Genomic DNA, 17,643 nt, shown 5'->3' on the forward strand with positions numbered 1-17,643 from the left:
GGAGCTGTATGGAGAATGTCTCAGGAATGTCACTATATGCTGAAAAGTGGTTTTAGGAGTTGAAGTGCTTTGAAAAAAATCTGTCCTCAGGTAACCAAGGAGCCTTTTCTTTAGGTGTGTAGGTGTTTTCCTGTATTTTTAATGAGCCTAGAGAGAAGAGCTATGCTGAAAATACCAGCTACTGTCAGTGAGCACCCATGAGATGCAGCCCTTCTGTTGAAGGTCTCTGGTGAACTGGGGGAAGCAATCCTGGGTAATGGGTTCATAGACTAATGACATGGCTGTTCACAACCAGTAGTTTTACCATGAAGTCTCTAGACTCACAGTTGACACAAACTGGATTTACCACAGTGAATCCTATTTTATCAGTTGCTTAACTATCTGGTACATTGCAGATGATGTCTGGTCATAGTGACTGTATTCCCCTGGCACAAAGGTTCACAAGAAGTATTTAATCACACAAATTTTTAAATATTCACTGCTACTCTTGCCTCCTGTGTCAAATAATTCTGGTTGTCATCAAGAATTGGGTCTGGACTGGGCAGGAGTGCACTTAAGCAGCGTGGTGTTACAGCTTTTGATGCTGTTCTAGTGGTTCGAGGGTGAAGCACATGTGTAAGGAATTGGAGCTTACAATAGCAGAGACTTTTTCGTTGGGTGCACTTTTCCCTTTTGATATTTGTGTCAGAGTGGTATTGCTGGTGTAGGGGAGGAGTTCAGCTTTAACATGCATTATTTAGTTGTCTAACTTTGGGAGAGCTGTTCAGAAAACCTGCCTATTCAGCCCACATATACCTGTGATTTAAGGGAAGACCTTGGATTGGAAGAACCTTGCACAATGGCAGTGAAGCGCTCTACTGACTGCTGATGCGCACTGCCTACCCTACGGTTGGAGAGATCAGCTTTGTATATTTAGAGAGCAACCTAGCTACAAGAGAGTAGCAAGAGTATTCTAGCTTTCCTTTTGAAATAGGCATGAAGCAACCAGGCACATGAATGTAATTAAACAGAAGAGCTATTAGAGGTTTGACTGTAGAGTGCTTAGGTCTCTAAGTTAGGAGGCAAAGAGCTGTGGGCTTGGTCTTGTTGCAAATTTAGGTTGTTTAATCAGGCTTTGAATAGAAAGAATGTTAGGTCTTTTCTTCTTTGAGCTACAGCAAGATCTTTCCCTTTGCCTTATTTTGCCTTTGGGTGCTTGAACCATGAAGCAACTGATGTTGTGTTGACCTTCAAAAGATCGTGAGGGGTGCTTGTGTGACCTGTAATAGGTGTGTAGGGCATTCATGGGGGATGAGCTGTCATGTTGGGTCTCCCCATCCAGAGAGCTCTCCTCTCCAGTCTAGAGTATTGAATCTTTATTTTGGAGCTCAGATCACCTTCAATGTGATGTACCCAGGCAGCCAGCTTGGAAAAGATGGAGGCTTCACTGGAAAGTTGGTATGGGCTAACACTGGGGTCAAAGATATTTTTCTGAAAATCAAGCTTCACCAGTCCTTGAGGTGTGCAACACACCAGTTGCCAAGGCAGTCTCTGCTGTGGCTATCTTTAAACCCAATACTTTATGGGCATGCTCCTAAGCTGGCAGGCTAACAGAGGGTGTAATCTTCCTTCCAGGCTGAGAGAGAACCTGGAATGTGTCTCTCTGGACAAGCATGCTCATCAGGAGGCTGTTGGGAGGAAAGGGATATGTCCAAGTGTGGAACATCAGGTGTATGTGGAAGCTTCTGTCTGAATCCATAGCTGCCCCAGGTAGTTAAATGGGAAAACTGGGGTTCTTTCATGGTCTGTTCTCCTGAATCCAGCTGTTACTGTTCCACTGAACTGGTATTTAGGGTCTTAGAACCAGGTGTATTGAAACACTGATGTGAGGGTTGTACACAAATAATGCCAATGGCACTAAATCAAAGTGCTGATGTTTGTGAGGGGAAAACATGTTGTGTTTGTTTAGAGGAGCTCCTGTTCCCATGTATAGTGTTTGTGGTCCTAGGGGCTTGTGTGTGTGTGTGTGTGTGTGGAATGCATCTGAGACAGCCAGTAGTCTTAGGAGAGCCCTCCTGGATGCTTTTTTCAGATACTGCTCAGAATCCCAACTGCTATTTAGTGGTCTCATTAAGGTTATACCCTCAAGAGGCAGAAAACTCTGTGGCTCTAAGTGCAGCAAGAACATGGCAGGGTGGAGGAGGAAATTCTGCAGCTGTTATAGGGTGGGGGTGGGACAGATAAGGCACATGAACATCAGTTTTTAATTTTAACTCACATCTATTTATTAGCTGAGTGATAAATTGCAGCTCAAAAGAGGAGGAAGGGAGAACAATAAGTTTTAGATCTGTCACTTTGCCTACTCCTTCCATCAGTGTGGTTTCAGTGGGATCAAGCATCTTCTAAAATAGCACTTAGAAGTAGTGCTGGAAATTGATCTTAATTTGGTGAAACTGGCAGACATGCTGTTTAGAAAGCAGCACACTGTTTCTCTTATGCTGTATGGAATGCCAGCAGATTAATAAGGGGCAATTAGCTTTAATAGTATGCTCCAGATATCATGTTTCCCTGTAAAAGCAAAACCTCCTGCATTTGTATTACAGGAGAACTCCAGCCTTCATTCTGCTGTACTTGATAACAGAATGCCATTTCAGGTTGCAAAGGCATATTAGTTTCTACTCTAATATACCTGGCACTGGCAAGTTTAGAAGAGTCATCTTCCAATGGGGTGTCTACATGAATTAGATGATGCTAATGATGAAATGTGGTGTTTGTATATGGGAGTTGACCTGTACAGGAACAGTGGTGATCTTTTCATCAAAGGGTGCTGTGTGTTTGTTTATTGATTTTTAATAAAATATTTTATTTCCAGGCTGCTGTTTGCTATTGTCTGTCTTGGTTTTTTTAGGGGTGAATTGGAAACAGTTTTTCAGTGTTTGTGTTTTACTACTTTGCTATAGAAGAACGCGTCAGAGTGGCTAGTCCTAGAGAATGTGCTTGTAAGTCACAAGACACCCCCTTGGTTGGAGAGGACCAGGAGAAGCCTGTGTGCATCAGAGGAAAGCTGTGTCTCTTTTTAGCTTGTCACTTGCAACAGAGACATGTAATGCTTCTCTGCAAGGCACAGGATCTTCTAATGAAGATGAATAATGCATTCTTTCCCCTTTCTAAGCAAAGGTGTTCTGTTTCTTCAGTTGCTTGGATGTATTAGTTAAGTAGAAACTATGTCAAATCATAACTAACAAATCCTTTTCCCCTTCCTCTACTTAATTAAGAAAACTGGTATTTATTTCTCTTCTGGAAAGATGGGAGAGACCGTATAAAGGCTACCTTACTCTTAATGGGAAAATGAATGGCAATCTGAATGGAATAAGCTCAGAACAAGCAACCTCAGAAGAGTTGTGGTTACAAAACTTATTAATGACAGGATTTGAGGTCAGAATTTATCCCTGTTCTTCACATCTGCGCTCTCTGAGACCAGACTAGCCTACTTACAGATAAACTGGGGAAGTGTCACATTGACTAGATATTTGGTGCTCTCATCTGATCAACTCATTCTGAGTGGGATATAGTCTTATTTATGCACTAACTAACATGGAATTTGGAGGAAGAAGCACAACTTTAGTCAGAAGAAATGAAAACTGTCTGCCTACATGCCTTGAATATTAGTTACAGATGAACTTTCTCCTTAAAAAGTGTTATTTTAGACACTGAATATTTTTACATTATCACCTTAATATATAGTGTATGAAACATGACCTTAATCAGTGCTGCAGCTGATACTGTGAGTATTGTGACAGAATGATGCTAGATCTCTTCTGTTGAAGATGAAAGTGAAAAACAAAAGGAAAAAAACCTGAAAGATGGTGTCTTTCTGTCTGTCTTTGGAGACTTCAAAGATTCCTGGAATAATACAGCAAGCTGAGAGAAGTGGCACCAGGTATGAGGGTTTCAGATTCTTCTAATGTGTGAAGTTACAGAGCTACTAACTATGACAAAAAATAGGCAGGTGTATATTTAGCACTTCTAACACAGTATTAACGTTCAAATACCTGACAAAGGTCTGAGCTGTTCTGCCACCGGCCTGATTTTGCTGTTCCTTGGCTGACAAGTTTGATTCCAGCTGTGCTGCAGAGCCAGCTGCTGGATAGTGCCAGCAAGGCTAGAAAGCTGCAATGGAGAAACTCAAACTCAATGTTCAGGTTATAATGGTTTAAACTGGGAAGGGTTACACACTGCTGTGGAAGCTAATGTTGAACCACAGCATGTCTCTCCTAAAAGTGAAGATATCTGTAGGGGTCCTGACTAGATTGGTGTAGATGTATTTGTAGGGATTTCATTTGGACCTCTTCTAGGAATGATGGAGCACAGTTCAGAAGTGCCCAGGATAGCACTGACTAGCTCTATCCCTGGAAACAGCACCATGTTTGCTGAAGCTAGTAAATCTTGGCAGGAGTCAAGGGCTGTTCTGGAATAAATTGATGAGATAGCTGGAATAGTCCTGTCAAGTCAGCATCTCCTGTAGGAACTTGTAGGTTTGCACATGTGAAACAATTTTTCACAGAAAGTGCATTAGATTTTTAGGAATTAATGAAAACTTTTAAGGAAACTAGACATCTGAACAGCATCAAAAATCACTGGGCAGGGTTCTGGAAAGCAGATGCTACCCACTGCTAATGCCTTGAGATGATTTGCATCTGTGTCCTCTATGACCTACAAAGTAGCTTTGCTATCCAGCAGGTACCACTGGTCTGGGTACCTGACTGTCAATCTGCCATGGTGATGCTTTTGTTCTCTATGAATCTTAACACTAGAGGGATTACCAGGCATTGAAATCGTGGTTAGCAGTATGCTGACTATGGGAGAACATACACTTCAAGGGAAAGGCCACCAAGATCCTAACTCCCTGAATGGTCCAAGTGTGTAACCAAGATGAGGTGAAAATTAATATATCTGAGGACACTTTTGATTTCTTGAGGATTTTGGTGATTTTAGACTTTTTCCCTAGTGATGCTCAGGACATAAAGGAACACAAGTAATTTGTGGGGAAAGTGCTATCAAAATGTTCCCACAAAAAGTTTGGCTTTAGTGAATTGGTGTTTCTGATCTGGATTTACTCAACTGATCATCCCTGATGGGTGCCAGTATCCATATACTAATGTACCTTTGTCTCTACTAAGAAGTTCTGTGGGTTTCAGCAAAGCCCTCAGTAGGGTGAGGTTGGGTTGGCAAGATCCCATCTAGAGGATGACAGATTTGGTCTTGTGACTGTCCGAGGTGGAATTTTCTTTAAAAGGGACCAAACAGGGTGAGTGTGGATGTCATTTGATGCAACATAATCTGAAGGAAAAGCTTGCCTGAGATTAACCAGAGTGTAATGCCTAGCTAAATGTGAAAACACATATGGTTCAGGTTTGGGTGGGGCAGAAGGGGAGAGGTACAGAGACAGAAAAATGAATTCTCCAAAACCACGAGTTTATCTTTCAGTTTGATTTTTAGGACTTTTCATTCTCTAACTTGAATGTTTCAAGTAATGGGATTTTTGCTGTCTCTCTCCCTTTATCTTGTAAAAAATTTGTTTTTCTTTCACATCCCTAGGATTACATGAGTTTTATAAAACACTGAATAATCTGGATGTTAACTCTTTAAGCTCATTATTTTAACACTAATTGAAATACTCTAAAGAATGCTTTTTTTAAACTTAAGAGATTACGTGGTGTTCAGGAAAAATGAGTGACATAGAAGTCTAGTTCTATAAATCAAGAATCGGTCTGATGCCACAAGTAAGCATTAACTTGATAGGAAGGAGGAGGGGCATACTAGACAAGAGAAGATGGCTAGGCACACAGCTTTCTGCAGATGGCATGGTGGTAAAATAAGATGTGGCTTCATAGCTGCTTCGTACATATCACTGCTCCACTCAGATCTGACAGATGCACGCTCACCACCAGAAAGAGAGCAAGCACATTGCTGGCTTGGCACACTTCAAAATGCATGTGCCAGCACACATGTGCTGTGGATAAAGCAGGGCTGCCACGTGCCTGTGGTGGGCCAGCTTCATGCCAATTTTAATTTGTCAGTCAGACTTGGCTAGCTCTCACTTCTTTCCTCCAGCATATCTTGCAAGCTACTGGACAGCACTGACACTCAAGCCAAGGTGAATGAAGGTCTTGAGTAAGATTACAGGAGACTCTCCATTTGTTTCAGAGGGCCTTTGTTCTCAGTGGTGCTCTGTGTTCTTTGCTTGGACTAAAAGCTTGGTGCATTTCCATGGTGGAACTGGGCTGCTGGGATAGATCTGTAGATGCAGAAACACCGATAGGAAAGGATCTAGCATTGATGTTGTAAACTGCAAAAAACCACATGTGAATTAGCTGAATTCTAGCAGGATCTTCTGTGGTCATGCTGTATAAGCTGTTAATAGATGGTTTTGACTGCAGGGTCAGACGCTGCACAGCCGGGTCAGTGAAGGTTACTTGCGTTCTGCTTGGAGCTTCTCAGGAACCTATTTCCTGTCTAGTTGTGGGATGGGTATGTTAGGAAATTAGCAAAACAAACGTATGACTGCTCAGGAGGAACATGCTATGGTCCTTTTTAATGGCATTACATGACAGGTTGCTGTGTTCATGTGTGATTAAGGTGAAAATGTCTAGTTGGGTGTCACTGTTTTGCTTCATATGCAAGGCACGAAGAGAATGGAGCCTGATACAAAAGCAGACTGCAGACAGAAGGAATGGCTGATAACTGCTTGGAGTGAAGAAACTTGCATGTTTTCATTGAACTTGAATTGGAAAACAGCTCTATGGAGGGACAGTGTTTGAAACAATGTGGGGGAGCTTTTGCTGAATCTGCCCCACTGTTTCCTCTGGACTCCATCCACAGCTAGAGCACTACAGTGGCTGTACAGCATTTACTCTTAGGGTAGGTAAACTGGTGGGTAGGTACTGGGGCTGGGGACCCTGGGAACTGCCTACAGCTACTTAGTGAAAATTACTTTCTCATCTTCTCTGCTGCTAGTGCAACTGAATCAATCAGCTTCATTGTCAATGAGCAGCTGCTGGGTCCTGAAAACTTCAGATTTATGGAGCTACCTATTTTTTTGCAGCTCTTAGAGCTAGTGACTTTGCTTTTCTTGCTGCACGTGATCATATTTGATTGCCGTCCCTGATTCCTGTCAGTCAAGGTGACCTTGTGCCTGTCCATTTGCCTTTTCAGTATGGCAAGCTTGTTTCTAGTAGCTTGGCTGCTTTTTAGACTCATCATGCCAATACAGTTTTGCTCTGAACTGTAGCACTTCAAACAAAGCATCTCCCCCAAAGTCTCAGTGGGTCAGTTCTGATCCAGATTTGAACAATGCTAGACTAATCTTCTGTCAAATGAGGCCCGATTTTGAGGCAGTGTCAGCCAATTTAGGGTTCCCCATGCATGAATCTCCTCATGGCGTGCAGCCAGAGATAACAGGTTTGCGTCATCTCTCTGTGCAGCCCCTGGGCAGGGTGCTTTGCCAAGGCTGCAGCATGTTCTCAGTCCAGTGATTCCCCTGCTACTGGAATAGCCCTGAAGAAGCTGCTGTCATAACTGCAGATGGCTGGGGGGTTGCTGGGAGTTGTTCTCCATGACCAGACTGGCAGCCTGGGGGTTTGAGGAGTAGAGTAAGTGACGCATGAACATCCTTGCCTTCTCATCTTGCTGTTGTCTTGAAAATCAGGCAGCTTTGCCCTAGGGTGAAGGCAGAAAGTTCCTTTGCATGGCAACTTGAAACTGCCATGATTAATACCTTTTAAAAACCTGGCTGGCCAGTTTCTAGTGTGGTCTAACAGACTGTAATAACATGTTTACTTTTGAAATATGCAGGGAAATAGGAAGAAAATGAGAACACTTTTTTAATTGTGCTACTGGAAATAAAGCGAAAAATGCCCATAGAGAAAAATCCCAGAGTTTTTGCTGTCTGGAAAGAAGCAGCAGCCTGTTTTAATAATGATAGTCAATGTGATCAGATATGAAGCAATTTGTCAGTGCAGACTTGCCATTAATAACCCAAGCTGTCCCTTGAAGACAGCCACTAACTCAATTACAGCTGGCTTTGTAGCTCAGCAAATTAAATTACCCGAAACTTCAGAAGGGCTTGGAAGAATGAAATAGAAAGTAAATATTTGTTACAACAACACCATCCATAATGAGTTATATTATGCATAGGCAAGGATCCTGACCCCTTAATTGGTTTAGAGCACTCTTCCTATCTGGGAATGCTAATATTAAAGGATACCCAAGATACTGCCTGAATGCAAATGCTTTTCCCAGGGGTTCTGATTTCTTCCTAATAAGATGTCACAGTCAGTCACCATCAATGTACCACCTGCATAGTGACCAAGGCTTACAGTGGGCTATGAGAATGTTCCTGTGTTGATCCATGTTTTGCTCTGCTAAGTAAAGACTGTTGGGAGGTAATGCAACATCACAGGGAGATGCAGCATGACGTGTTTAATCCTATGAAGCACTGACTTGCTCTCCTTTACAGTTCTCCGAACAAAACTGCAGTTTCTCCTCCCCATGGTATTGCCTGCCTGTTTGTTACCCTGGTACAACTGTTTGTGGACCACAGATGATGTTTACATGACTGAAATGATCAACAGAACCAATTAAACTATGGATCACTTCAATGATTGTTTTCAATGCAACTCTGCCAAAGGGTTATTTTTAACTTAAATAATTTTAGTGCTCCTGTTTTCTGTTTGACCTTGCAAACAATTGGGTTCACACAAAGGAGGCCGTGGAGATGGGAAGGTATGGCTCAACTGGGCTAGTTTGAGAAGCAGGAGTTCTTAAGGCAGGCTTCCTGCCCCAAAATAACCTTTCTGTAACTGCAATGCCAGGTCTCATGCTAGTGAGAGATAAGAAATAATACAAAGAAAAAATGAAGAGACCACCTGAAGAACCTCAGTCATTTTTCATTTATGCCATCTAGCTTAATTTTTATGTAATTGGAAATATTCATCTTGGGTCACCTTGATATTTCCTCTTTATCAGTTTCCAGTGTAATTGGGATATGCACCACCCATATCCAAATGAGAGCTGAGGCAATGTTTTGGCAAGTGGTGTGAGAAGGCTTATTCTGTAGCTGATTTTGCCCCCTCTGCCCTTTGCTAAACGAAACCTAATACGCAGTTCGGGAGCTCCACACTACTGTGTTGAGGTTTCAACCCTATTCATGCAAGTGATTCTACTGAATTGAAGACAGCTACTTGTCCACATATGAATTAACCCTGTAAATAAGCCTTGCAGGATCAAATCCTCCATTTCCTGGAGAAAAGAGGGATTACTTCTCATGGCTGGCATGGTAATTAACAGGATTTGGGAAATACATTCTTGCAGCTGCTTTCAGAATTAACTTCAAAGATTCCATTAATCCCTGCTTGAGAAAAAAAATATGATTAAATGTCTTTGGAGAAATATCTGCTTAATAATGTTTTAATTCAAAATATGCTAATAACCTAAATATTAAGCAAGCCACTGTTTGTGCTAATTATGTTGATTACACTTGGTGCTGGTGTAAATATTCTGTTTACAATATTATATTAAATCTGAATATAAAACCTGCAGGTTGTCACTGTGCTGATTTATATATTATAGCCCAGCAGGGGCAGAAGTTGGGGCACATTGGAAGTTCTTCTCTGTGCTATTAGAAATTTTTTTTAAACCAGCACTGTAATTGGGTTTTATATCCCTGATAGGTATTCTCTCTCCACCCATTTTTGTCAGGTACCTCATTTAACCTGGGTGCTGAAGCTGTGTCTGTACACCCAAAGTGCCTGTTCTGAGGACTTAGCTCTAACCAAAATCTCAGTCTGCACAAAAGTGTCACACCAATTGAGGAAAATGCCCTGACTCTGCTAACATACCTGTGACGAACGCGCTCTGCCCATTGGATGGAGTATGCATTTTGTGTAGGCATGTAAATGTTATGTGGACAAAAAGAACACTGCAAACAAAACCCAGGGGTAGGGGCTACTACCCAGTCCTTAAACTAGGCTAAGCCCAAGCTTCAAGGTTCCTTCTGCAGTTCCTATTGCTTTTTCTGTGACTGATTGTACAGTGGATCAACTGGAGGGTCAGGGCTTTCCACCAGCATGTCTGTGCTGTCCATGGGAGTTGTGGATTCACCCTGAATAAACAGTATCTAAACCTTCATGGCCTTCCTGGGGAAATGCAACAACTGGTAGATCAGCCTTGTTATTTTCTGACAAATACTACTGTGGCTTCCAGGATGACAGTCTAGTGTGTATTCCTTCAGTGACCACAAAAGTCATAGTAAACCAACAGTGGTCACTATGCCAACTTTTAGCCTTTGTGGTTTGAGTCCCATCAGTTCATCTCATTCCACTTGTGGAGTTGAAAATTATTAAAATAGCTACAGGAGAGCCTTAATAAAATTAAGGACAATCAAGAGCTAGTAAAGTAGAATGCTGCTTGACCTGTGAAGATAATTTACTGAAATCATCAGAGTGCTTGGGATAGTTTAGTTTTTGACAGCCAGTATTGAAAGATGGATTCTGGCACTCTTGCTCTGGCAATATTATGCTGCCCTGGCAACACAAGATAGCCAGAAAAACTAGCACTAGAAAACTGTTGTGCATGCATGACACAGGTAGGACTAGAAACCATATCCTAAAGAACAGAGATCCTAGGGTGAGAATGGCCAGGAAAAAGTAGTAGTCTCCAGAAAGCTACTTCTACTGGAAATGTACAGTCATAACCAGCAATGCACTGCTTTGTACTGATGTGTAGGTTGCTAAGTATTTTTCCTTTCTGTCAAGTGCCCAGAAGATGTGGTTTGTCATTTCTTAAAATGATATGCAAGAGAGAAGTGACAGACACATCAGATTTACCCATCCTTCAGGTAAAATACTGGCTAGATGTTCTGTACTCGATGCAGATACCTTGGATTTGGGCTTTGAAGGATATTTGCATTTCAAATGTTTAGTACAGTGTCTACAAAAAGTGAAAAAAACCAGAGGAACTTGTAAAGGAGACACAAATAGACCAGTGAAGAAATTAACTTACGTAGCTTCTAATGCAATTTCCATAACTATATTCAAGCTTCTCTTGGATTCCTCTTTTCTGTCTGCAGATACTTTTTAGGTGACTAGCTGTTACTGCTATGATTGAACCTGTATGTCATGGAAGCTGGTTTGGGGCTTACCAATGGGCTATATTGTAGACCACTTTTGTAACCTGAGAGGATGAGTGAAAGAGCAGAATGTATGTGGCTCACCACCAACACGCCTTATTTCTCCCAGCTTTCCATCTTCATGTTTTTGATACAGAATTCAAAAAAATAGTGGTGCTAAAATTTCAGTCCTGCTATTTAGAGGCCAAGTAGCCCATGGCAGCATCAGTAAACAGTAATTGTCACAGCAGCATAATATTTTCTGCTTTTAACCACAACACAGCAAATAATTTGGTAACAAGGAGGACAAAAGATACTACCATGCTTAAGATAAAGTTAATGTCTTTCACACCTACATGTGTGAAATGCTGCCAAGTGCTATATATAGTTTTGATTCAGTTTATGAGGTTAGAAAGTGGTTGTCATAATGAAATGGAAATCTCCAGTAAAGTAGTTTAATTTCATTAATTGCTGGGAAATACAAGATTGTACAGTGTGTGTGCACTCATTGCAAGTCATAGCTGCTTGGTTCTAGGCCCTACTTAAATTTTGTATCTCTATTGAATTTCTGACATACAGCTAGTGTTCTCTGCTAGAGCATGACAGAAAGGCAATTGCAGAATTCACATTGATTTCAGTACACTCAGGATATCAGCTCATCACATAATTATTTTCAAGTGGCATTGTATATATGGTGTATTGATCTACTGGCAAAAGCTAATGTTTCCCTCAATGCCCACTGCTTGTTTTTAAGTTGAATACATTCTCTTCCTGTTTTTTGTAATATCAAGTTTACATATGGTGTTAAAGCATGGAAAACTCTTGGTCCTTAAAACTGGAGGAGTTAATACAACTGGATAGAAGGTACATGGAAAAGGAGACTTTGCGGAATGAGTAGGTACAACCTTTGCCAGGGGTGTTCTGTGGTTTTAGTCCAGATTAATTCATTCTTCAATGAATGTTAATGAAGTTACCTCAAAATTACACTACAGGAAATTGAAGAACAACTATCTACCTTTAGGCAGTAATGATTACATACTAAGTAGTCTCTGGCATCTGCCTAAGCCTATAGTCTAATGAACCTCAACTGTGGCTTACCTCAGTAGTCTAAAACTCTCAGTATCTTCAAAGATCAACCAACACTAAATAAAGATCAGCATGGAAAAACCTTATTTCTTGTGGCATTCTTGGATAAACTCAATCCTAATTATCCTAATTTGAGGAACTGTGCAGGAAGTTTAGCCCTGAAAAACAGCAGGTAGAAATTGCTGTATCTCCTGGTCATTTTGCTTTTGACTAGGAAGCTTTCTGTGCTTGGAAAACATGGAAAGTCCTTAAGCAGATAGTTATAGTGACATTTTTATTATTGGAATGGATATAAACTTTATAAATTTGTAAAATGTATTTACCAGTACTTTTTTACTTTAAGGCTAAAGCAGCTGAACTTTGAATTAAAGCAGAAGGCTAGGAGAAAAAAAAAAGATGCTTATGAAATAGTTTGATTCAATTTGTATCTCTTACAGAGAAAACTTTGTGTGGAGAACAGATGGTAGTGCAGAAGAAGGGCTTGCTTGGCACGCAGCTGGCTGACCTACAGCCATTTTTGTGCTGCCTTGTGCCAACATGTATTTCCTTCTGTCACACGTGTAATGCCCTTTAAGGATGGACCTAGTAGCAAAATGAGGCTTAAGAAAAGCATAGGATATGCACAGACTTCACTGCTGTTGTTCTCATCCATGAGTATAGAACAGCCTAATAACATTTCACATGCATCAGTCAAAATGTTTTTTGTCCTCAGTGACATCTGCACTGACTCTTTCTGCTCTTCATTTTACAAAAACTTCCCACCATTTTGATTCTCTTAATTCCACCCTTGGATGCTCTTTCATACTTTGATGTAGAAACAACATCCTTTTGAAAATCCGCAGCCACTGTTTTGCTGGGCTACAGCCTGCTGTACCTTGTTGGCTCTGCACTGAGAGGAAGCAGCAGAATAATGTTATTACTGTAAGGGCCCATCTGTCAAAGAACTTTCTGGCAGTTTCACATCCCTGCTCTTGGGCTTTCTGTGGCTTATTGTAAAATAAACAACCCCTCTTCCCCCAAAAATTCTGTAATCAACACCTGGTTAAAGTCCCTAACATTGAGGTGCTAATTCGAAGCATAACTGAAAAGGTCAGGCTATTTAAAGACAAGAACAGAATAGAAGATTAAAGGCAAAAATTAGGCTTGGGGGTAAAGGAGGAGCTAGAAGAATCAGTAGAAAAGCTACTGCAGTAATTTAACGTTCTTCTTCAGAACTCCTCTGGGCTGCGTGTTCACTTTTGACCTTAGTTTGTACACCTTGGGGACTAATTTAGCACAGTTTTTCATACCACGTTCACTAGCCGTTGTGTATAGCACTGACAATTTAACAGGAAAACAAACCTGTTCTTTTCTTACTGGGGTTTTGGGCATATGGCAGTAGTCCTTTTCCCTTTCTCGCTTGACAAATTGGGAGTGACTTTGATTTTAGAGAAATTTTTAATGATGTGCCTTTGATGTTCTGTAAAACCACTGAGTTAAAAATTAATATAGCCCCAAGCAGTCATAAACTATGTTTCCTCCTACGCAACACAGCAACAAAACTGTTTATCCTGTTTTACTGTATAATCATTATGGTTTTGAAATCATGTTCATTTTGGCTATGGTGTTTCTTCTTCAAGGCCTAATGGAAAGCTTATTCAATGCTTCTGTCCTATTGCTTGCCTCAGCAAATGCTAGGGAATTTTAGAAGCAATCTTTGAAGGAAGCAATGTGGCTGCCAGTTGTAGAAAACAAAGTTAGACTGCTTTTATCTTTTAGAATATGGCAAGCATCTTTGTTCTGGTTCTGTCCAAGCCAGAGTTAACCTCCCCAAGCAGCCAGCCCAGGTGAGCTAAGTTAGCCTGGGCTGTTTCTCACACCACCTGACATCACTTCCCCATAAAAGGGGCTGGTTGGGACCAGACCCTCCTGGGTGCCTCCAGAGCAGTGAGCATAGCTCGGGTGTTGGATTGATCTTTGCGTTGGGCAGCACTCTGTAATCAGCTGGTCAGTAAGGTACTCTGCATTAGCATTGGGTGTGAGTGTAATTGGCTGTTATTGTTCTACTTTCATGGTGCTTTTGTCAGTACCTGTCCTTACCCCAACTGACTGAGGCTCTGTCTCTTTCTCTTCAGTGAGTGAGCAGGCAGCATGTGGTGCTTAACCACTGGTTGGGGCTGAACCACCACAATCTTGGGTTTTCTATTTAAAAACAAAACCCAGAAAATAATCTCTTACATCTGTGGACAACATATGTTTACACCAGTTTTCGAAGGGCTTTTATCCATTGGTTCTTAAAGATAACCCTATAACTCCTCCTCACGTTTAGTGCTCTTGTACTCTGATGGACATTAAAAAGCTAAACGTTGTTTTGTGTCCTGTGGTAGCATCATGAAAGAAACAAGAAGCTCCAGCTGCCTATGCCATCAACATCTTGAAAATATTTTAAAAAAATAGGTTCACTGAATGTAGTGAAATAAAAGGCTAAAGGTGGATGATCACAGGTGGATGATTGCTCTCTGTATGGCTCTTTCTTAAGTTTAAATGCTTGGTTAATGAGAAGCTGACTTTCAATCCACTGCACTTGCTTAGAAGACAGCACAGTGCTTATAGATCCAAATATGTATATAACTGAAGGAAAGGCTATCAGAAATGTGGTTGGCAGACTTTCAGACTTCTGTATATGTGCAATGGTCACTAATGGGTGTAGAATACTTCGACTGATTTCAGACTTAAAGTTTTGACCTCATGAATAGAAAAACCTTCATTGACCTAAGCCTAAGTTTTATTTTGTGGGTTTTTAACAACTTTTTTATCTCCCTGAGGGTAAATCCTGAGACACAAAAATGTGTGGATCCGTATTCTGTTCTGCACTCTATCAATAGCAGACTGAACCTGACAGGTATAGCCTGGGGAGGAAAGAGAAGCTTTCATAAAGGCTAAGTAGCACAGCCTGAAACAGTCAGGAAATAAGGCAACTTGAAAAAGCATTTCAGAATAAACAAGGGTGGAAAGAAAAATATAGCTGCCATTTTATAGGTAGGAAAAATCCAGTAATTTGGGGGGTTTTTTTGAGATCCCAGTAAATCTAGCTTCAGTTGTGGACTGAAATTGAAATATGGAGTTATTAACCAAACTTTACATAAACGCATGAAGGTCTTTAGCAAAACTGGTTGTTGGGTAGATTTATTGATTTATGGCTGTTGGTAACTTATGCATTTTGTAGAATCTATTTATCCATTTAGAATTCCATTTTTTGATGTTATTGTCCAAGTTCTCTTATCTTGGCTCAGAGGCTCCAGGGGGAAAGAAATATATTTCTATCATATAGGGTGATTGTAGCTGTGGTTATAGGCTTAAGGTTGTTTTCTCTAGGGATGCCCTGTCTTATTGCACAGAATGAGAGAAGAGGCAGAGCCAGTAGAGAGATGCGTACTGAAATCTGCCACAGAAAAGATGATGAGAAGCCCTACCACTGGCATGTGGATGCACGATAGACCCTGTGTAGCTGCTCTTATTCTCCTGAGGGATTTGAAGAGCCTTTTTTTCCTACTCTCATCTCTATAATAAGAGCTAACAATTCACGTGAAGGTTTTGTACTTATGTTGTTCACTGGCTTCATATACACAAATACCCTTAAAAATACCACTGCTGTTGGAGATGGACAGAAACCAGAGCAGTAGAGAAAGCTTTAACCAGATATTCTACAGTAAATACCTTTAGATAATTATGCCTCTAAATTTTAATAGAGAATTGATATGACTGCTCATATTGTGGTACCAACTATTTGTTTTGCAGTGCTACTGTAGCTGTTAAATTTCCTGATGTGTGAGGATGTGCTGCCTTGAGATGAATGCGGCTGGATTTATTCACTGAATTTAATACTGTCTTGTACATGTACAATCCTTGAGGATGAATTCTTTATTTCAGTAATACTCACAAACATGAATAACTTTGCATAAGACATGCAAGTTCTGTCATACCTACCGAGGCACCCTAATTCTACCTGTGCGATGCTTTCACTGGGGCATACAGCATGTTTTTCATAAAGTGACCATTCCTACACTAGCAAGTTACATAGTAGGGTAACCATGCTAATACAGCCCTAATACAGCTAATACAGGCTACACTGGTGTTTGACATCTGTTACTTAGTATTGTGACTTACATTGGTTTGTTTCATGGAAAGTCATGAGGCTGTGCCTTGGACACGGTGAATTGAAGTGGGAATGTCCATCCCTACTTGTGGCCAAAGCAGAAAGTTAAGTGCTATGGGCAAAGTTAGGTCAGAAGAAGCACGCAGATGGAGGCACAGCAGGGACATGAAGAGATGTCCTGCTGTAGCTTGTACCCTTGCACTGCTGGAAACTTGGTTACACACATTTCATCAGCAGCATGTCAGAATTACAACCAGTTGCACCCATAGTTACACAGCAGTACCCAAACAGTACTATGCATTCCTGTTCTGACTGGTAGACTTTCATGCCAACATTGCATGGGAGTGGATGACGGGGTTGAAGAGAAATCAGGCTGTAACTGCTAGTAATTCTAAATTCATTCAAATTTGTTCTAACTACTTGTGGTTTTTTTTCTCCCTCCAACAGAGACAAGGAACCGGAGCTACAAATGGAAAAGACAAGACAGCTGGTGAGAATGGTAAGGGTAGACTGTATTTCTTGATGGAGAATATTGAGACAAATTGAGCCACAATACTTCTTACTGTAATGATAAATATGAGGTAGCAGTGACCTTGGTTTAATATCTTATCCTTTGAATGTGTTTTAAAACCTGGAAGGGCTTCAGTGGGATTTTCTTTATATTTGTGTTTTCAAGTCGTCTATTAAAGCAGAGATCTGATTCTGAGCTTGTAGTATTGTAAACCAAAGGACTCTGTAAAAGTCAGTGCAGATACACATGAGGCTAGAACGAGGCACTGTTAAGTATGTATGAAAAGGCCAACAAGAGACTAGGCTAAGTATTATGAGCAGGTGATATGTGAATGGGGAAAGTGAACAAAAATAAACGAATTACGAAGTACTTGCTCATAAGCATAGTTTCTGTGGTCTGATTCATCCCACCTAATTTTAAGCCCATAACTAAGATACCAAAGTTAGGAACCGTTTGCATAGAGTTCATTTGAGTGTTGCTGGAGATAGGTTATGGCTGGAGCAGCTCACTTGTAAGGACCACATGGAAAATAGGCTCCTAATTTCATCACTACTTGAGAAAACCTGGACTCATGTTGCACTGCTCTAAGGGATGAGTTATTGGGTTTTTTGGACTAACAAAGAGGCTGGCAGGAACCAATTTCTGCCCCTTAAGTGGCACAAATGATTCTAATTGGAAAATGTTTATTTCTTTTTTCTATGAAAGCAGAACTGAATTTCAGTGAAAACAGCAATTGTTTTATTTCCGATAGGAAGCAGAAATGCT

General features: G+C 40.8%; 1 protein-coding gene across 1 annotated transcript in view; it reads left to right on the top strand.

Moving 5' to 3' along the window:
- The window catches only part of PCP4 (Purkinje cell protein 4), a 50,849-nt gene that overhangs the window by 2,547 nt on the left and 30,659 nt on the right, over positions 1-17,643 (top strand). The window contains exon 2 of the mRNA XM_084270948.1: positions 16,815-16,866. Within this exon, the coding sequence (XP_084127074.1) occupies positions 16,815-16,866 (52 nt within the window). The remainder of the gene's footprint in view (positions 1-16,814; positions 16,867-17,643) is intronic.

This window comes from Gallinula chloropus, assembly GCF_964237585.1.
Source record: "Gallinula chloropus genome assembly, chromosome: 1".
NCBI lineage: Eukaryota > Metazoa > Chordata > Aves > Gruiformes > Rallidae > Gallinula > Gallinula chloropus.